Genomic DNA, 18,867 nt, shown 5'->3' on the forward strand with positions numbered 1-18,867 from the left:
ACACCTTTGTAAACACGTACACATTTCCTTGATCCTTGATGAAGGCAACTTCCTCTGTGTCTCTTCCTTCTGCTCTGAAGCACATTCCTGAGCTGTGATCTGTTGCTGTTGCACCTCAAGCTCTTGCAGGTCTGCAGTGGTTAGTTCTTCATCGTTCTGCACCAACTCTTCCACATCCTCGTCACAAGCCTCCAACCCCATGGATTTCCCCAGTGACACAGTAGCTTCCACAACTGGTATAGGCTCCTGAGGGTTAGCCCCAAACCCTTCAAAATCCCTCTCTTGTACACATTGTGGCCACAGTTTCCTCCAAGCAGAGTTCAAAGTCCTGCAAGTCACTCCCTCCCAAGCCTTACCTATAAGGTTTATGCAACTGAGGATATTGAAGTGATCTTTCCAAAACTCTCTTGGGGTCAATTCAGTGTCTGAGGTCACTTCAAAGCACTCTTGAAACACTGCTTTGGTGTAGAGTTTTTTGAAGTTTGAAATGACCTGCTGGTCCATGAGCTGGAGGAGAGGAGTTGTATTAGGAGGCAAAAGCTTCACTTTAATGAAGCTAAACTCCCCTGCAATTTGCTCTTGTAAGTCGTGAGGATGAGCAGGAGCATTGTCCATTACCAGGAGGCATTTGTGTGACAATTTCTTTTCCAAGAGGTAATTTTTCACAGTGGGGCCAAACACACCATAAAAGCAGTCCATGAAAATTTCCCTAGTGACCCATGCCCTAGTGTTTGATCTCCACAGCACACACAAATTACCCTTGACGATATTGTTTTTCTTGAACACGCTGGGAGTTTGAGTGATACACCAATAAAGGCTTCACTTTGCAATCACCACTAGCATTACCACACAACATTAATGTCAGCCTGTCTTTCATAGGCTTATGTCCTGTGAGTGCCTTTTCCCCCTGAGTAATGTAGGTCCTGTTTGGCATTTTCTTCCAAAACAGGCCTGTTTCATCACAATTAAACACTTGTTCAGGTTTTAGGTTTTCAGTGTCTATGTACTCCTTAAAGTCCTACATATATTTTTCAGCTGCTTTTTGTCTGAACTGGCAGCCTCACCATGCCTTACCACACTGTGTATGCCACTACAATTCTAAAATCTCTCAAACCAGCCTTTGCTGGCCTTAAATTCATCAATATCATCTCTTTTTTGAGGCATTTTCTTAATGAGATCATCATGCAACTGCCTTGTCTTTTCACATATTATTGACTGAGAAACGCTATCTCCTAATAATTGTTTTTCATTTATCCACACCAACAACAGTCTCTCCACCTCTTCAATTATTTGCGATCTCCGTTTTGAAAACATGCTTGCACCTTTCACAACAACAGCTTCCTTGATTGCCTTTCTGTTTGCCAAGATAGTAGTGATGGTTGAATGGGGTTTGTTATTTAGCCTTTCCAACTCGGACATACGCACTCTACTTTCATATTTTCAATGATCTCTTTCTTCATTTCCATAGTAATTCTCACCCTTTTTACCACAGGCTTGGCACTAGAAGCTTTCTTGGGGCCATGGTGGCTTATTTAGAGGTTACAAGCACTAAAAACATTGGAATAATACAAAATATATCACAGGTACATGTGGAATCGACCGCAATGGCTTGTAAACAATGGTACACTGAGTCTTGGGCCCACTCATGCCGCGCTCTGACCGCGTGGACACGTTCGGGACAAAAGCTGTTAGATGAGTTTTTCGCCGTTGGTAGAGCCATTTTTTTTACGCCAAAGAGTGCCGTTAGCCGATGCCGCCATTGGTTGGGGTCTACTGTACTGTAGACATTTCCACTAATCCATGTATGATATTTTTTTCAAAATTACAGTGGACCCTTGTTTTTCATAATTAATCCGTTCCAGAGAGTGTGACTTATCGAAATTGACGATTTGCGAACCCATTTTCCCCATAAGAAATAATGCAAATCCAATTAATTCGTTCCAGACACCCAGAAGTATCAACAACAACAAATTTTTTTTACCTTAACCCTTTCAGGGTCAAGTGGCCCTCTCCTAAACTCGTTCTCATTGTCGAAAATGTTTTTGAAAAAAAAAAAATTTCTTATGAAATGATAGAGAATCTTTTCCCTATCATAATGACACCCAAAAGTAAGAAATTTGATGGAAAGCTTACGGAATTATGCTCATGCGAAATTAGCGGTCTCAACGATGTTTACGCATTGGCGATTTCGCCCACTTTGAGCCCTACTTTCGGCCAATTCCTGTGTACTAGTCGACAAAAATCATAGCTATTTCACTATAACTCTATTTTTTCTATCAAATGAGTTCAAGAAACCACCCATTTACCAATTTCAACTATGCAATAAAGTGGTTAGAAATTGACAATTTTGCCAATTTCACACAAATTTCAGAAGATGCCAATTTCCAAATAGGGTCCAGAATAAGCAAGAAAGACATTCCTGGCACTAAAATAACAAGTTCTCTGTTTGTTAGTCACATCCCCAGGCCCCTTTTACATTTCTTTTGCTTTCCACTTTGAATTTTTATTCTCACAAAAAATAGAAGATTTACTGTTATGCAGACTACCGCACTTGTGAAAGAATATTAGACTCACCAGTTGACGTGTATTGGGCGCTTAGCATGATTTGTTTGCTTTTGAACTTTGGTAAAAATCGAACATTTCTGCTACTTTGAGCTCAATTTCGAGGTACTTTTCATTGTGAAACCAATCAAAATCATCTCAATTTCTGTAATATGTCTTCCATTCTATAAAATGAGACCAGGAAAACTAGAATACAAGTATAAATACCACACAAAAATACAGTGAACTGTGTGCTGCAGGATTTTTTTATACTGCGCATACTGACCACATAGGCCCATTCTTTCATATGTAACCTACCAGTTTTCTCTCGCTAGATTTGAAGGCGCTAGAATTTGGGCGTTCTAGTACGTCAATAACCCTGGTGCGTAAGCCGTACTAGTGCATCGGAAACCCTGAATGGGTTAAAGATAAATTTACATGCACAAAAGAACGAACATTCGACATGACAGTTACCTTTGTTGAAAGCTGTTGTTGATGAATGGAAAACAGGGAGGAAAGAGGGAAGAGAGGTTATTGTTTGGAAGGGGAATCCCCCTCCATAAGGACTCGAGGTCACTTCAGGGGTCACTTCCCAAGCCACTTCCCTAGCTTAAATATAGATTTACATGCAGAAAAGAATGCCAAATAAATGTAAAGCACTAATAAAATGTATAAATGAACATTTAACATCACAGTTACCTTTAATGAAGACTCTTGTTGGTGTATGGCAGACGGGGCAGAGGGAGGAAGGAGAGTTTATTGTTGGAGAATATGACACTAATATCAGCTCTATGGCTTATTTAACCATCACAATTCAACTAATATGACATGATAAACAATATTAATAACATAGAAACATGGAATATACTCTAGAATGAATGAGTCATTATGAATGTCACAAGAGGTGTTCTGTTGTTGTTGGCTGTATAAGGGCCACTGAGAGCATAAGCCATCCATAATGTTGGTGAAGCAGCAGCTGAGGCGGCGGTGTTTTCTGTAGCCCTGTATAACTCCAACAACATTGGAGGAGTTAGTAGAATCGCTGAATCACTGAAGAAGGCACCCTTTACCACCATCACAACCACTACTACCCTCTACCACCATCACTTCCACCCTCTACCACTATCACAATGGCTACCACCATCACTACCACCTTCTACCTTCTACCACCATCACTACCACTCTCTACCACTATCACAACCACTACCACCCTCTTACACCATCACTACCACCTTCTACCACCATCACTACCACCCTCTACCACTATCACAACTGCTACCTCTCTACCACCACCACTTTCGTATTTTTCTACAAGCTTTTTCTTTAATTGTGTGTGTTTCTCACATTCTTTACCAAAGGGCTGACACTAGAAACTTTCTTTGGAGCCATGGTGACTTATTTAGCAGTTGCAAGCACTAAAACAAATGGAATATTATGAAATGTATCGTATGAACTCTTGGGATCATCCTCACTCACTGATAAACAATGGCACACTGGCTGGGAATGGAATATGAGGCTGCTTGGGGCCATGTGTACGCGTCCCAAAGAAACAACTATTTGTGAGTCAAACGACGGTTTGTGATTCAATGTTTTGATGAAAAAGGTTACGATTTCCAAAAAATACGACTTTCGAGCCTTACGATTATCAAGGGTCCACTGTATATAATAAACACGCTACATAATATATACACATGATACATACACCCACAGTATAAAAATTGACATAAATATGAGATTTGTTTACTAAGCAGTTTGTAGGAGTGTCGAAAGAATTACGTTTTTTCTCGTCAGACACCAGTTACTGGGGGATAACTTTAGGAAAATTCTCCTTTCATATGCCTTCACTCTATCTATAGCTATTCACAACCCTTGTGAGTTTATCTCGTTTACCTCTCTCCCTACATTAAGACTACAAATATTTTAAGGTAAGTAATAAATGTACTGTATATACATTTTATCGCTCTAGGGTGCTTTAAATGTCGTAGTAGGCGGAGTGACCAGGCGGGCTACCATACCTCCCACAATACTTTCTACAAATAAATACTTTTCACCTCTCACTCTATATTAAGACTATTAAGACTACAAATATTTTAAGGTAAGTAATGAGTGTACTGTACTGTGGACCCCCGGTATTCGATGGCATCGGTATTCGATAAATCCGGTATTTGATGCATTTTAACGCAAAAATTTTGCCTCGGTATCCAATTGAAAACCTGGTATTCGATACAATTCGTACAAGACGTGTCCACGTGTGGCCTGAACTGCCCTGTGTGTGCCAGTGTTTACAAGCCAGCCAGTGTGCGTGCATCTAACGATACATTTGGTACATTCCGTATTATCACTGTTTTTGGTGCTTGTTTCTGCAAAATAAGTCACCATGGGCCCCAAGAAAGCTTCTAGTGCCAACCCTGTGGTAAAAAGGGTGAGAATTAGTATGGAAATTAAGAAAGATTTTGAAGGGTTTGGGGCTAACCCTGAGAAGCCTATGCCAGTTGTGGAATCCATTGTGCCTACTTCAAAAATTAAGGAAATATGTGCACAGTGGGTTGAACTGCAAGCCTTTATGGATGAAAATCACCCTAACACAGCTATTGCAAGCCGTGTTGGTGATTATTACAATGACAATGTTGTGGCCCATTTTAGACAAATCGTAAAGGAACAGGAGGTACAGAGCTCTATGGACAGCCTTGTTGTGCGACAAGAGGTCCAGTGACTCTCAAGCTAGTCCTAGTGGCATTAAAAGAAGAAGGGAAGTAACCCCGGAAAAGGACTTGCTACCTCAAGTCCTAATGGAAGGGGATTCCCCTTTTAAACACTAACACCATCCACACTCTCCCCTCCTCCCATCCCATCAATCATCACCAGATCTTCAATAAAGGTAAGTGTCATGTAACTGTGCATGTCTTCTTCAGTTTGTGTGTATTAAAATTAATATTTCATGTGGTAAAAAAAAAAAATTTTTTTTCATACTTTTGGGTGTCTTGCATGGATTAATTTGATTTCCATTATTTCTTATGGGGAAAATTGATTCGCTTTTCGATATTTTTGGTATTCGATGAGCTCTCAGGAATGGATTAATATCGAATACCGGGGGTCCACTGTATATGCATTTTATCACTAGGGCGCTTTAAGCGTCGTAGTATATTTTGTGTGGGTGGGGTGGCCAGGAGGGTTACCATACCTACCACACCTGACTTCTTACAGTAAATACTACTCACCCTTTGCCCTACATTAAGACTACAAAACAATGGCACACTGGCTGTACATAGTGGCCGGGCAGCCGCGGGCAGCCAAGGCCCCGTGCAGACGTGTTTGGGATGAATGTCCCTAACCGAGTTTTTCATCATTGGCCAAGCCAATATTTTTACACAAAGACACATCGATATCCGATTTTATCACTATCCGATGGCATCGTTACCCAAGAGTCCACTGTATTTTTCTTTTCTAAGTAACTTATGTGGCTTGTGAGACCAAAGTAAGGTGCATTGTTCAAATATATGCTCATTGTATACAACACAATAACTGCACAAACATTACCATTATTATATTGTTTACAAAACTTGTATACACAAACCAACAGTAGAAAAAATTGTTTATTACTATTGTTCTATAGTATATATACAAATGTACATTCACTGAACACTTTCCTAGAACTGCTGCAGCTTGTGGAAGTCTTTGAAACATGGGTATATGTACAGTGGAGTTTTACACTCCTCACACATAAAACAAGTGTCTCTGCATTTTTGTGGGCATTTTGTGGTATGCAAACAGACAAAACACCTCTTCTGAGCACTTTCCTTGAAAGCAGTAGGAGGCAGTTGTATGGGGTAGTGATCACCAGGCCTCAGACGAGATGGCACGTGTTGGTAATTTCGTGGGCGCTGGTCTGTTGCAGGTGTTGCTCCTTGGTACTTGAATATTATTTGTCTGACGACTGACAAACAAAATTCACCATACATGTACGTATTTTGGTTTGTTGTTGGTCTTCAACTTGTATATGTTATAAGCATTCAGCATAGAATATCAAAAAGATGGAAAAAAAAAAAGTTTTATGTACCACTTATAACTCTTGCGAACACAATCAGCAAACCCAATCTGCATGTCACATTTGTCCACTAAGTGCATATTGAGGTTGTAGTCCATCACAGCTGCAGGTTTTAGAATGGGTTCATTGGTCTCTCTATTCTGCCTGCCACTGTCTTCCATTTCATTTCAGTGAACTGATGTCAACAATGTGACATCACGTTTGTCATGCCACCGAAATGCCATGATGTCATTGGCAGCAGAGGCCTGCACCTCACATCTGTGAGTGCCTGCGTTGAACCTAGGCATATGCTTACGATTACCACGCACTGTGCCACACACGTCTGTCATGTTCACTCACAAGAAATCACTGAGTAAGGGGCTCGTGTACCAATTATCAGTAAATAATACATGCCTCTTACCAAGATATGGTTCCATCATTGTTCTAACCACATCACCAGAGATACCCAGTAACTTCCTGGTATCTCTCAATGTATTACTGCCATTGTACACAATTATATCCAAAACCAGACCACTTTTGCAATCACACAGTACAAATAACTTTATACCAAAGCGTTTCCTGTCTGCCTTTGAACAAAGTCAAAGACTCATCAATAACAAGCTTTTTGAAGAGATAAAAATACATACAGCACTTTTGTTTCAGGTACTACATGAACACATTCCTGATCTTATATAACCTGTCGTTTCTGTCAGGCCTTGTTTTGTCTGAGAAGCCTGAAAAATGGAAAAATGGAAAATGTAATACCTATTTACAAGGCAGGTGACAGGTCCTTAGGTTCGAACTATAGACCAATAAGCCTTACCTCCATAGTGGGAAAAATTATGGAATCAATAATTGCCAAAGCAATTCGTAGCCATCTCGAAAGGCATAAATTGATTAATGAATCTCAGCACGGTTTTACAAAGAGGCGTTACTGTCTTACAAATTTACTAACTTTCTTCACTAAGGTATTTGAGGAGGTAGATCATGGTATTGCATATGATATTGTGTATATGGACTTCAGTAAGGCTTTCGATAGAGTTCCACATCAGAGGCTATTGAGGAAACTTAAGGCACACGGAATAGGAGGAGAATTTTTTTCCTGGGTTCAGGCATGGTTGATGAATAGACAGCAGAGAGTTTGCATAAATGGGGAGAAATCAGAATGGGGGCACGTCACAAGCGATGTTCCACAGGGGTCAGTGTTGGGCCCCTTGTTGTTCACAGTCTACATAAAAGACATAGATGAGGGAATAAATAGCTACATAAGTAAATTTGCTGATGACACCAAAATAGGCTGTCCAATTCATTCTAATGAGGACATTAGAGCACTCCAGCATGATTTGAATAGACTCATGCAGTGGTTGGAGAAGTGGCAGATGCAGTTTAATATAGACAAATGCAGAGTTCTCAACATTGGACAAGAAAATAACCATGCCACATATAAACTAAATAATGTAGATCTTAATATTACGGATTGCGAAAAAGATTTAGGAGTTCTGGTTAGTAGTAATCTAAAACCAAGACAACAGTGCATTAGTGTTTGCAATAAAGCTAACAGAATCCTTGGCTTCATTGTAAGAAGTATAAATAATAGAAGTCCTCAGGTTGTTCTTCAACTGTATATATCTTTGGTTAGGCCTCATTTAGATTATGCTGCACAGTTCTGGTCACTGTACTACAGAATGGATATAAATGCACTGGAAAACGTACAAAGAAGGATGACAAAGTTGATCCCATGTATCAGAAATCTTCCCTATCAGGATAGACTGAGAGCCCTGAATCTGCACTCTCTAGAAAGGCGTAGAATTAGGGGGGATATGATTGAGGTTGTACGTATAAATGGAAAACAGGAATTAATAAAGGGGATGTAAGTAGCGTGCTAAAAATATCTAACAGACAGGACTCGCAGCAATGGCTTTAGATTGGAAAAATTCAGATTCAGGAAGGATATAGGAAAGCACTTGTTTGGTAATAGAGTTGTGGATGAGTGGAACAAACTCCAGAGTACTCTCATAGACGCTAAGACGTTGTGTAGTTTTAAAAATAGGTTGGATTAATACATGAGTGGGTGTGGGTGGATGTGAGTTGGACCTGACTAGCTTGTGCTACTAGGCTGGATGCAGTGCTCCTCCCTTCAGTGACATGTCTGACCTCTCTAGGTCAAGGCATTGGCTTAAGCCGGTGGGGAAATTCGAGCTGCCTCGCATAGACCAGTAGACCTGTTGCGGTGTTCCTTCTTTCTTATGTTCTTATGAGGGCAAATATTTTATTAGTGGGATGGATTTGTGAAGGACCTGCCTAGTATGGGCCAACAGGCCTGCTGCAGTGTTCCTCCTTTCTTATGTTCTTAAGTGTAGCATACGTAACAGTATCAAAACACGATTCGCTGATATAATATTGCTAAAACCTGGGATTGAAATCAGGCGTTCCGTCAACCAGTATGTGGTGACAGTGTGCTTATACACATGTGGCATAAGCATTATTGTGGCAAAGAACAAGTACATCTCTGCCACAGTTGTATCCTTCCACTGGTGTAGCTGTGACCTTGGTGAAAGAATTGTATTTGTTATGGTGTACTCATAGTATGTGTTACTTTCCTTGACAATAATTTCCATCAAGGGTTCATCGAAGAATAACTTAAAGCATTCCAGTTCAGTGGCATTGTTCCCAAGTGTACATGATGGCCGTATTCCGCTTTGTGTTTCATCATAGTCATGGGGATTGGGAACAAAATTGCCAACTTGCTGCCAATCCCAGATGCGGTCTGCTGGTGGGTTCTGGATATTGAAAGGTGGTTGTGGTTGTGGAAGTTGTGGTTGTGCAGGTTGTAGGAGTGTGGGGGTGGTTGAGGCTGGTTGTGGCTGTGCTGAGTTAGCAGCGTGGCCCACTACTGGTGCCACAAGCCTCATGCCACCGCTAACAACACCACCACCACCACCTGCTGCCCCTCGCACATTACACATCCCCATTGTAACAATATCGTCACCTTCACTTTCAGGTTGTGGTGTGGGGCCACGGGATGTACTCCAAGATTTACTCTTTTGCTTTGGAATGGCATATGGCACACTACCAGAACACATGCTGCGTCATACATACTACTGTTTCACTGGCAAATATTCCCCCTCACTGTCGCAACTCGAGTTGCTTTCAATAACTTGGAAATCATTATCATTATCACTTTCACTGCTTACATCCGAGTCCTGTAGACTGGAAAATAGTTTCCTTTTTCTTCCTGGTACAGGTGAACGTGAATGAGATGGCCCAGCACCAGAGGTGGAAGGTTGAGGGTCATCTGGGTTTTCATCACTAATTACATTATCCTGGGCACTGCTTTCAGTCACACCCTCTTGAAAACTGTGGAATTCACTTTCACTGGCACTTCCACCAGTGTTAGAACTATCACTTGGGAACAGAAGACCTCCAGTTCAGCGAGGAGTGAGGTACTTCTTACCGCGAGGCATCATGAACAAGTACTACCAAGATGGCATTCCCACAATGCACCACTGAGTCTCCAATTTTTTTCACAGGGTGCACACCCACCACGCAGACCCATTCTCTCACATATAGGCCTACCAGCTTTCTCCCACTTGATTTGAAGCCACTATAATTTACGCATATTAATACATCAGAAACATTGGCTCGTAAGACGTATATATACGACTGAATCAGTGAAAGGGTTAATTTGAAATTTTAGGAAAGAAATTCATTGATAGTTATGATGCTATCTATGATGAGAATAACAATTACAATAAAATGATTATGAAGTGCATGGGCAAGTCTCCTTACACCTGTTGTCCTGGTTCACCTAGAAGGAAATAGTTACCTAGAACTGAAGTTGGAGGTTGTGGATTGCATCTTAAGAAAGAGAATTTAAGATGTCTAACAAAAGTAAGGCACTCTGCTTGGCTTTCTTTGACTGTCCTGGACTAATAACCCTCTGTGATTTAAATTAATGAATAAGAATGAATAGTATATCCTGTAAATTATACAAGTACCATCCGACTTACGACCGAGCTTGGTTCCAACCAACCGGTCGTAAGTTGAAATGGACGTAAGTCGAACCTTACTACTGAATATCAATATCACATTTTTGTAATGACTTTATTTTATTGTTTTATTTTGGTATTTCATTTTTTACTTTACTTTTTATGCTGTTAGTATTGTATTTTATACTGTAAGGTTTAGGATAAACACTGTGTACAACACAAACAGTTATTTATTTCCCAGAAATTTGGCATAAAAAACACGGTTGTAAGTTGAGTGGTTGTATGTCGAGCAGGTCGTAAGTCGGATGGTAGGTGTACTTGCATTTCATTACAATTTATTTAAATACAGGAGAGTCCATTGTGTTATTCGACAGACCTCTGTCCAGTGGCACATAAAGTAAAAATATTATGACGTTTAAAAAATTGGAATTCATTCTGAGACTTTGTAAATGCCACATTCCTTGACTATTGTTTACCAAAAAAAAAAAAATGAGTGTACCACACATTTGCTTAATAGTCATCTACTAAAATCAAATGAAATTACAGTAACTCAAAAAAGCTGAGAAAAAAGAGTCAAAAAATTGAATCAGAGAGAAGGGGTAAGAAAGAGATAGGAGGATAAGAAAGGGTAAAAGGGGGATTGTAGTCTTCGAAGATAGTGGCAAGGGAGGAAGGATGAGTATGTCCATGCTATGGCCACCTGTCTTGGGCATCCTCCTGGGTTCTTGGGCAACCTTTGCACCTTACCAACCACTCTTGGTTAAACAAGTTTCAGTAGGAACCCCACTATGGGCTGGTGGAGATTTTTTTTAACACTGGCCGTCTCCCACCGAGGTATGGTGATCTGAAAAAGAAATACGTTCACCGTCATTCACACTATCACTATTTTGCCAGAAGCATACAGATACAACAGTTCAAATGTCCCTTCAAACAGAAAATATCCCCATCCTTCCTCTAGAGTGAAGACACTACTTCCCACCTCCAGGACTCTTAGGTTCGGCTAACTGGTCTCTCTGAATCCCTTCACAAGATGTTCCTTATGGAGATATCATCATAAAAAATTCCATTTCTTCTGTGGTTTGAGAGATGGCAATATCCAGGTGACAGTAGCTCCAGCTATGATGGAACAAAACCTTTGAAGCTGCTGTAGTTGCTGAACCCTTATTGGGATATTTGGCAATATCCTCAGTGCCCCACTGAAATCCCCCAGCTCAGGCTAACAGATTTCAACACTTCGTATGAGCCTTATCCTGCTTTTATTTCCTCTGTGTAACTGTTGTTTAGAATAATGAAGCAGCACAGTGCTAATATATCCAGTTTTCTTAAAAAAAAAAAGTCCTTCCCTGCTTACCAACCACAGACTTACAACACAGCATAAATAATAAATCTAGAGTTCTTGACCAATCTCTACCAAAAAATGTGGTCTGTTTATACATACTTAAAATGAACATGAATATAACATATAACAATGAAATTGTTATTAAGTGGTCCTGGTCTTAAGTGATTGACAATGAGCAAAAAGTGTATAGCAGCCACCCACTCCAATTGCATAAAAGCAAATTTTTACCCCATGTAATGAATTTATAGTAGAAATATGCTTGCCACATATAAATGAATTCACATAAAGGATATCCTCATAAAACTAAGGGAAAATTATGCAGTAAACTCTCTTATGTCATGTAAGTTATGTTCTGAAATCCATGTAAATTCATGGTTTGTAAAGCAAAGAAAAAGTAGGAATTGGGTTACATTCTTTATGCCTCAAAAAAATCCATTTTTTTTATTATTTTTTTTTTATTTCTTAATTTATCAAAAAATAATAGTTCTCATACCTTACATTGCAGTTTTCGTTGACTGTTGATTTAGAAATGTGTGGAGTGGGTTGATATGGCCCTGCATAATATCTGTACAGGCATGAGACCGGCAGTATCAGCTACTGCCACCATCAATTATCACCACTGCCACCATCACCCTTTATCACCATCAATAAAAATAAGTCACATTTCCTTACCAAATTGTACCAGTGGTTGCTATTGCTTGTTGATTTGCAAAATAAATTTATGAAGCCTTGATATAGCAGACTAATAGGGGAGATAGTCTGAGTGTCCTTTAAATTAGAACAATGTTAAAAAGTATCATAAAAAACACTATTCTACTGTTTACCTAATATAGTACTATACACATAATTTATATATACTCTAAGAAAGATTGAAAATAAAGGAGCTAAAAGTACAGTTTAACCAGTAGATTTTGCCTATTATTTTAAAAGTCTATTAAATCAAGGGTAAATTTACCGTATATAGAAAAGATACAGGAAAGTATTGATTTGCCAGTAAAGTTGAGGAGTGGAACAATCTGCTAAGTAGGGTCATTGAGACTAAGACTGGGTAGCTTTAAAATAGCTTTGACAAATATATTAATGAGATGGGTTAGCTTATACCTGCCTAGCATGGGCCTTTAGGCTTGCTGCAGTACTCCTTAATTCTCGTGTTCTTATGAGTGAGAAGAATTGTATTCTAGAAGGACTTGCTTCTCTTGTGTCAGTAGGCCTACTGCACTGCTTCACCATTCTTGTGCTTTCATGTTAAGTGTGTGAAGATGGTTGATGAATCAACATCTGGCTTTCCCCAGGCTATAGAAGTCTCTATATAGAAGAGGTTTTTGCCTTATTTTTATTAGGCAACGATATGAAGCACAGTATAGTGAACATACGACAACATGACAAAACATTAATTAATACTGACAATTTACAGCATCAACTTCAGTCAAGATTCCTCACTACTGTGTGTCTCCAGTGATCACGGAACTGTGCATGTATTTGCTACTGAAGACGAAGACAAGAAAAACAAACAGTCAAGGTTAGTTATTCATTCTCTTTAAAAAAAATTCAGGATACAAAATGGTTTTAAATTTATTACAGAGTACTGTACTGCACTTAAAAAGCTAAGAGCCATAATTTTTTCAACAGCCTTGCATCAGCATCTTTCCTACCAAAATACTTCAGTAGCAAGTGGAGTTTCTGTAAGTTTGAAGTACCAGGTGGATCTCAGTGTATATGTGCCTTTGGTCCTACTAGCAACTGTGTCATAGGTTAGTACTGTGCAACCATACATGTAATACTTTTAATTATTTGTAGTTTTATACCTGGGAAAATTTGATGGACATCATAGACATGTTAAATGTTGAAGAGCACATGGGGGTGATGAATGTAGACATGAAGTAAGCTTATAAAAAGTTTTATTTATCTTTTATTACATTGGTTACAGCTTTAGAGTGACAAATCTAAGGATGCGTTAGGTAGCTGCCCTTCAAAGAGACTGTTTTGATGCTAGCAAAAAGCTTTTGACCTAATGAGTTATAGCTACTCTACTTCTGTGGATTAAACCTGATTATCCCCTACTCCTCAGGCACTGTATAACCCTTATAGGTTTAGTGTTTCCCCACTGTTTATGTGTAATATTTCTCAAAAATTGAAACTCGCAAGGATGAGTATGTATAGCAAAACAGGATCTTTTTGATGGAGCTTATGTAATAGAATCCTTGGAAATGTGTATCAAAACACGAGTATGCAGTAAACATAAAGAATATGACAGTGAGAATTTGCTAAAGACAACGAATCACACACAGTAAACATAAAGAATATGACAGTGAGAATTTGCTAAAGACAACGAATCACACACAAAGTGGGAGTTGTCACAGCTGCTCTTTGCTGATGACACTGTGCTCTTGGGAGATTCTGAAGAGAAGTTGCAGAGATTGGTGGATGAATTTGGTAGGGTGTGCAAAAGAAGAAAATTAAAGGTGAATACAGGAAAGAGTAAGGTTATGAGGATAACAAAAAGATTAGGTGATGAAAGATTGAATATCAGATTGGAGGGAGAGAGTATGGAGGAGGTGAACGTATTCAGATATTTGGGAGTGGACGTGTCAGCGGATGGGTCTATGAAAGATGAGGTGAATCATAGAATTGATGAGGGAAAAAGAGTGAGTGGTGCACTTAGGAGTCTGTGGAGACAAAGAACTTTGTCCTTGGAGGCAAAGAGGGGAATGTATGAGAGTATAGTTTTACCAACGCTCTTATATGGGTGTGAAGCGTGGGTGATGAATGTTGCAGCGAGGAGAAGGCTGGAGGCAGTGGAGATGTCATGTCTGAGGGCAATGTGTGGTGTGAATATAATGCAGAGAATTCGTAGTTTGGAAGTTAGGAGGAGGTGCGGGATTACCAAAACTGTTGTCCAGAGGGCTGAGGAAGGGTTGTTGAGGTGGTTCGGACATGTAGAGAGAATGGAGCGAAACAGAATGACTTCAAGAGTGTATCAGTCTGTAGTGGAAGGAAGGCGGGGTAGGGGTCGGCCTAGGAAGGGTTGGAGGGAGGGGGTAAAGGAGGTTTTGTGTGCGAGGGGCTTGGACTTCCAGCAGGCATGCGTGAGCGTGTTTGATAGGAGTGAATGGAGACAAATGGTTTTTAATACTTGACGTGCTGTTGGAGTGTGAGCAAAGTAACATTTATGAAGGGATTCAGGGAAACCGGCAGGCCGGACTTGAGTCCTGGAGATGGGAAGTACAGTGCCTGCACTCTGAAGGAGGGGTGTTAATGTTGCAGTTTAAAAACTGTAGTGTAAAGCACCCTTCTGGCAAGACAGTGATGGAGTGAATGATGGTGAAAGTTTTTCTTTTCCGGGCCACCCTGCCTTGGTGGGAATCGGCCGGTGTGATAATAAAAAAAAAAAAAAAAAGATGGTCTTTATTTATGGTAATAAAAATTGCAGCTTTCATAAAGTAGATGTAGGTAAATATTATAAATAAATCTAAATTATGAGGGGAGTGGTTAGAGGGAGGGTGTACAAGAGGTTTTGAGTTTAAGGGGCTTGAGCATCCAGCAGGCTTGTGTGACCATATCAGATAGGAGTGAATTGAAACGAGTGGTTTTTAATAGACATGCTGTTGGAGTGTAAGCAGGTGTAACTTTCATTGAGGGATTCAGAGAAATTGATTAGCTGAACTTGAGTTCTGCAGGTGAGAAGGGCAGTACGTACCTGCACTCTGAAGGAGGGGGGAGGGAGAATGTTGCAGTCAGAGGAGTAATCTGATTGTAATGTCAGCACACTTCTTGAAAGACAGCAGTTGAGTGAATGTTGGGTCACCCTGCCATGGTGGGAGATGACCATTGAATTAAAAAAAAATTCTGAGTTACTTAATGGAAATCAGAGGACTGTGGCAGTCAGAATGATGAATATCTGGCAAGGCAATGAAAACTTTACATAATTTTGTCAAATAAGTTTGTGCTAGTATTTTTTGATGTTTATATCATGAAGTGAAATCAGATATTAAATTATGTGTATACATATTCATATTTGTAGCTTTCTTTGCTTATGTGATGATATCTATTCTTGGCAGCAATATGTGCAGATGGTAGCTACTACAAGTTCAGCTTCAGTGGTAAAGGTGAGTGTAACAGGGAAGTGTATGCACACTTTCTGGAAATGACAGATGACAAAGCATAGTGCATACCACAGTATTGAACATAACTCACCATGCTATTACAAGCTGCTCTCAATGGTTCTTTAAATTGTGTAAGCAGTCATAATGTTTGAGGTTGTTGGATTTGGCTGTAGCCATTTGGTGCGCTGGTTGATGTGATAGTCCACTGTTAAATAATTTATACAACCTGTCCCTCATTCCATTTTTGGAAGATGCTGTTTCTTCTCTGTAAATATTTACCTGAATTACTGTATTGCTAACCACATTTTGAATTTATAATTCATTTCTATTAGTCTGTACTTATGAATTTATTAATTCTGATTTATATGAACCTTTAAAATATAATTATAAATCTTTTGTACTAGAAAATTTAACTATTTACTTCAATGCCTTAAAAGTTTTTCCCTAGATTTTAAGCCAGTGACTGAAAAACAAATTTTTATTTTATATAAATATCTTTTGTATGTAAACTGTGAGATATTTGGAAGTTCTTTACATAATATCCATCCAGTTTGTGAAACAAAAATGCAGAATGTCACAAGTTAGACTTTTAAGATTTTCTTCATTTACAATTTTTTTTTTCCACTGTATATATATATATATTGTAGAACAGTGTCCTAGTTAAATTGTTATTAATGTGATCAAATACTGGATTCTTGACTTAGAAAGCTTCTTGATCTGTTAATTTAATTTACTGTCATTTTAACTTTAATGAATTTTGGTAATAGTACCAAAGAAATGGGAAATGACCAGAAATTTTTAAACTAGATTCATCAGGAAAATAATTTAATATTCTTTATTTGAAATTCCTGGTTTTAATACATTACATGTAATTTTCTTTTTGATAACTGGTTGAATATAATTTACTAAAAAATTAGACTGAATTTAGTGAGAATTATTGAACAAAGAAAATGCTTTTATTATTATTATTTTATATTACGATCATATTTTCACCTGTTAAAATTAATATCAATTGAAGTTCTCATTTTATTAATATGCATTTGATATTGTTGTCTCTAGCATATGATACAGAAAGGCTATTTGGCTAGTTATTGCTCTAATTTGTTGGAGGTGTGTCATTTATGAGGTGCAACTTTCATTAAATTTTGACATTGATGTTGGCATGTTTCAGTTTCTCTGAAGACTAAAACAATTTGTAAAAACACATGAGAGGGGGGAAACATTTGGAAAATTGACTGCAAAAATCAGTTTTCAAAGCACATGATAAAATACAAGTTCAGGAGAAACACTGATTACTTGAGGCACCTGATACACATGTGATGCTCCAGGTGAAGCTCTGCTTGTTGGAAGGCATGTTTGATATTAGTGAAGCTTCCAGATTGTTATTTTGATGTTGATGTCACCACCCATTCTGCTATGAACATAAATATTTTGCTATTTGGTAGAATTGCTGATCTTTTTTTTTTTTTGTCCTTCTGTCCCTTAAACAAACAAGATGGCTGGTAAGCCTTACAAATTTCTGCTGATATTTAATAGTTGCTTTAACATTGAGGATGGCTGTTTTTAGACTGAACAATATTTATAACCATTAATATGTAACTAAAAAAATTATATAAAAATTGCATTAGATGGGTGTAAAAACTGCCAGCTGCCTCATCAGTTTGAACAAAATCAGGAAATTCTTTATCAACACATTGAAATCTCTGATATGTTACTTATAGCAGCTGAATCTAGGTCTAGTGAGACAATGATAACATCCAGTAGCATTTCTGTATTGTGTGTCTGGCACAACATAACCTCTGCTTCATTATTTTAAAAGTCTTTCATACCGTCACTAAACAAAAATACATTTGTATGAAGAGTTGGCTGTACCTAAATGAATGTCACAGTGCTGGATGACCCATACGGGTTTAGCGCATATTTTTTAATATAATAATAATGTATGTAAATGATGTTTGTTGCTGTCTTTACTTTATCCCGTTGTAATGTCATTTTTCACTAGAAAATTTAATCGGTATAAATTTTCAAAAAGTTGAACAGTTGGTAAGGTATATAGGGTATGTTTAGCATTAATTAAATGTCTTAATAAATGTACCTAGAATAAGCTGAAAAGTTTTCTCAGAATTGAGTTTATGGCAGCATTTCTTTCCCTTCAGGACACCTCAGTAAAACTGAGGAAAAATTTTAATTATAAATAGACATATATTTTTGTTACATTTAAAAGGATATTAAAAAATCTATTTCTAATATAAAAAGTAAGGGAGAAAGAAAGAAGTGTACTTTCCTATGTACTCACTCAACTAGTTTGCTCTGCAACCTCTCAAAGTAAAATCTTGGTTTGGAAGAAAGATTTTGTTTTGAAAGTAGAATATTACTGATTTACTCTGTTGTGCAAGAGCAGTGTATTTCACTGTTTATGATGTGTATAGATAATTAAACTGGTCTTCAGCATCAAGAATTTGGTAAAGTACTGAAATGTTTGGACTCAGATTCCAGTTGCTCACACAAGTGCTTCCTGCTTAAATAACTCATTAATTTAATCTTTAAAATCATTGATATATGTTTCACCCTTGCAATATTGAGCTCAATATAAATTAACTTGTCTTGAAATTCCAAAGACTTTAAATTCTTCAGTGTATGAACTTCTTACAATATACTCTATATACAGCCAGCTTTATCTTTCTGTTACTCCTCTTCATATGTTTGGATTAATTTTATATTCAGTAGAGCAGGAAAGATTTCTATCATGCTACACTTTATTTTTTTTTTTTTATGTACCCTTCAAGGGAGGTGAACTGATGTTGGTCCAAGTAAATGTAGCTACCTTCCCTTTGAATCGAGCCTGATTACCTCTCATTCTCCATGCACTGT

General features: G+C 38.4%; 1 protein-coding gene across 1 annotated transcript in view; it reads left to right on the forward strand.

Annotated features, from left to right (window-relative positions):
- The window catches only part of LOC128690528 (WD repeat domain phosphoinositide-interacting protein 3), a 50,438-nt gene extending 31,771 nt beyond the window's left edge, over positions 1–18,667 (forward strand). Inside the window, exons 6-8 of the mRNA XM_053779209.2 lie at positions 13,308–13,412; positions 13,523–13,644; positions 15,952–18,667. Of these exons, the coding sequence (XP_053635184.1) occupies positions 13,308–13,412; positions 13,523–13,644; positions 15,952–16,058 (334 nt within the window). The 3' untranslated portion in view covers positions 16,059–18,667. The remainder of the gene's footprint in view (positions 1–13,307; positions 13,413–13,522; positions 13,645–15,951) is intronic.
- Positions 18,668–18,867: the final 200 nt, after the last annotated feature.

This window comes from Cherax quadricarinatus, unplaced genomic scaffold (assembly GCF_038502225.1).
Source record: "Cherax quadricarinatus isolate ZL_2023a unplaced genomic scaffold, ASM3850222v1 Contig658, whole genome shotgun sequence".
Taxonomy (NCBI): Eukaryota; Metazoa; Arthropoda; class Malacostraca; order Decapoda; family Parastacidae; genus Cherax; species Cherax quadricarinatus.